This window comes from Elephantulus edwardii, unplaced genomic scaffold, assembly GCF_000299155.1.
Source record: "Elephantulus edwardii isolate Elephantulus edwardi_28Jun2011 unplaced genomic scaffold, EleEdw1.0 scaffold00057, whole genome shotgun sequence".
NCBI lineage: Eukaryota > Metazoa > Chordata > Mammalia > Macroscelidea > Macroscelididae > Elephantulus > Elephantulus edwardii.
The window spans coordinates 15,098,749-15,102,186 of NW_006399807.1; the positions used below are offsets into that span (position 1 = coordinate 15,098,749).

Below are 3,438 nucleotides of genomic sequence, written 5' to 3' on the forward strand. Positions count from 1 at the left end.
AGTATTTTGTAGTATATAGCAAAAAATAAATCTGCTAATTGCCAATGCTTATTTGTGTGTTAATTGATTACTTCCTTGGTCATTCTGAGAAATACTCAATTCTCAAACTCAAGAAAGGCCTTTGGTTAGAGAATCTCTCATTTCTCTTCCAGGTGTCAAAGATTGTGCATACTATTTATCAGAAACTGTGTGGAAATTGTGCTCACAATACAAAACAAGCTATGTTGCGAGTGGTCACCTTGCTGACACGTACTTCGCCAAAGAAAGTTATCTTTCAGCTGATGGACTACCCAGTCCCAGCAGACAAGTAAGCCCCCCTCAACTTTGGCATGAGCTTCCCGAGTAAGACGGAGTTTGCCTTAAAACTTGATGCTTACTGCATTGAAGTCGATGAGGGAGAGAATAGTTTAAAAGTAATATATATTAGGGCATTATGATTCTCATAAGAGTCTGGAATGAGGGTTACAGAGTAGAGTATACTTGGGGTGGGGTGAGGGTGTGCGGGAGCTGGGGATTGTATACCAATGAAGGAGTTATTCTGTTGCTTTTCAAGGAGATCTCCTTTAGCTTAAGAAACGCTGAACGAGTTCGGCCCTTTTGATTTTCTGACTCCAGCTCTCTGCACATTTCATTACAGTATCTTGCTTTGTTGTCCCAGGCTGCCTTTTGAAATTTTCTGTTTAGTTCTTTGATTTCTTGGTTTCTTCCTTTAGCTTTGGCTTCTCGGCGTTCTAATGCAATATTCAGAGTCTCATCTGACATCTATTTTGGTCTTTGCTTCTTTTTCAGCCTTTGTAATGATCTTTTGCATTCTTCATGGATGATTTTCTTGATATCCTCCCAGAGTGGGGTGGGCAGGGAGAAAACGGCAACAATGAATGAATGGAAATCCAAAATCTCTGTAGATGTTCATTGAAATTAATAAATGATAAAAAAAACACACAAAACAAACAAACAAAACCCCTTTGATTTACCAGGCCTGCTTCTTTTTCCTTGAAGAGAAAATACATTGTTCCCTACTACTGAATTAATATGAAACTTTAAAAAGTAGGTCTTGGATAAATTATCATCACTAGTACTCTAGTCACCTGGTGGTAAGGAATTGCACTATCGACCCAAAGATGGTTGATTCAAATCCACCAGGTTTTCTGCAGGGAAAAAAAAATGGGTAATCTCCTCTCATGTGATTTACTACCTTTGAAAACCTTGTGGAATATCAGCTGTGAGTCAATCCCAACTTGACAGTTCACAACAACAAGAAGAAGTTTTATACGAGGTTTTAACTTGTGTTTTGCTGCCTATCTGTAGAGAATAGATCTAGCAATCCACTTCTATAAAGATCACAGCCAAAAAATACCACAGGGCAATTCTACTCTGTCACACTGGGTCACTGTGATTTGGAATCATTTGGTTAGCATAAAACAGCTACCGATATCTTATAGGAAAAAAACTTCTTAAAGCAAAAATAGAATGCTTTATTCATATAAAAGGAGTAACAACTATAAGCAGACATTAGTGATTGGAGACAATAAGATTGGCAAGGGACAGAGCAGGGTGTAGGGATGTTGTACATAGGGTCACTATGAGTTACAGGCGACTCAATGATCCATAACAGCAACACATGTGAGTTTGTCGGTTTTTTCCCTTGAGGAAAACTATCACAGAGTGTTCTTCTTATTTGTTAAAGACCAAATTCACCTCTATCCAGTTGATTCTGAGTCCTAGAAACCCTTCATTGGGTTTCCAATGCTGTAAATCATAATGGTAGTACATTGTCCATCTTTCTTCCAAGGAACAGATGAGGCATTCAAATCACTGACTGTTATTTTGGCACAACTTATTATATACCACAAGTGCTCCTTTTGTTAAGGACAGTCATAAGGTATTTATATACCCACCATTAAAATAATGGAAAAATTTAAATTCTCAAGTATAATTAAAAGTCTCTAACCTTTAATTTTTCATCTGATCTAAAGTTCATGATCTGCTGTCACAAGAAATGTTTAATAAGGGGAGGAAAGTATGGATGTGAGCATATGGAACAATATATCCAACAGACACGTTATAAGAGCTTAGCAAATCACATCATTGTATTTCAACACTTGGTACATTGGAAAGAAAAGCATGCCTTCTCTACTATTAATAGTATAAAGAGCAGGAAGTAATTGATGGGAAAGGTGCAGGCTTTGGAAATTACATCTGGATCTCCACTCTGACATTCTGCTGGATATCACACAAATTACATAAACTTCCTGATCCTCAACTGTATCATCTGGGAAATAAGGAAGGCTTTTCTACCTATAAAGCTGTTATGAGGGCTAAATGAATCAATGTCTCTGGAGATATATGAAAATCTGCAAAATGCTAAAAATATGATAGAATTTAATTTTCCTCCTGAAAAATCATATTTATTTAGGATGTGTATGTTCAACATACTTTATAATATTTGTTGTTGCTCTGTGCCATTAAGTTGCCTGTGTCTCATGGCAACCCTATGCACAGTAGCTCCAAACCCTGACCTATCTTGAGCCAGTCTCACTGTCTCTGACACATCTTCCCCCACTGCCTCAGTTACTGTGACAATTCATCTCATCTGGGGTGTTCCTCTCCTGTGCTGACCCTCCTCCCTTCCAAGCATGATGTCCTTCTTCAAGGACTGTTCCTTTCTGGCCACATGCCCAACATATGTGAGATGAAGCTTCAAAATTCTTGCTTCCAAGGAGCAGCTTTGTTTGACCCTCTCCAAGGCAGATCTGTTTGTTTACTTGGAAGTCCAAGGTATATTCAATACTATCCTCCAGCATCAAATTTCAAAGTCTTCTTACTGAGTATAATTCTTCTATGTTTGTCTTTACTATTAAAAATATTTCTGGAAACTAACACTCTTCATAAAACTAAAAGTGTGTTTTCATTTAGAAATTTAAGTACATGCTATGTAAAGAATTTGTTGCTATCAGGAATTTTTTTGAGCAAAGGGAATATATCTATATGAATACATACAAGTAGTCAATGAATCCAGGGCAAACAATATGATTATGTTGTATCCAGTACTCACCCAAACCCACGACCACTGAGCTGATTCCAACTCATAGTGACCCAATAGGACAGAGTAGGGTTTCCTTCCAAGGGTATACATTTTTTACAGAGGTAAACTACTGTGAAACAACTAGAGGGTTCAAACCCCTGACCTTTTGGTTAGTGATTAGTAGCCAAGTTTTTTAATCAATGTCTCACCAGGACTCCTTGCATCTACTCATTTCTGTTGTGTTGAAAATGACTCAAAGCTCACCCTCCATTAGGTTTCCAAGGCTATAAATTGCACAGGAGGAGATTACTTATCTCTACCCAGAGGAACCATTGATGGATTTGAATCACCAGAGAGATGGGATTTTTGGGTTAGCAGTGCAATGCCCCACAGATTAGATCACCAGAGTTCCC

General features: G+C 38.0%; 1 protein-coding gene across 1 annotated transcript in view; it reads left to right on the forward strand.

Moving 5' to 3' along the window:
* Positions 1–3,438, forward strand: part of MROH9 (maestro heat-like repeat family member 9) — a 100,101-nt gene that overhangs the window by 51,645 nt on the left and 45,018 nt on the right. Inside the window, exon 9 of the mRNA XM_006887462.1 lies at positions 153–307. Coding sequence (XP_006887524.1) covers positions 153–307 — 155 coding nt within the window. The remainder of the gene's footprint in view (positions 1–152; positions 308–3,438) is intronic.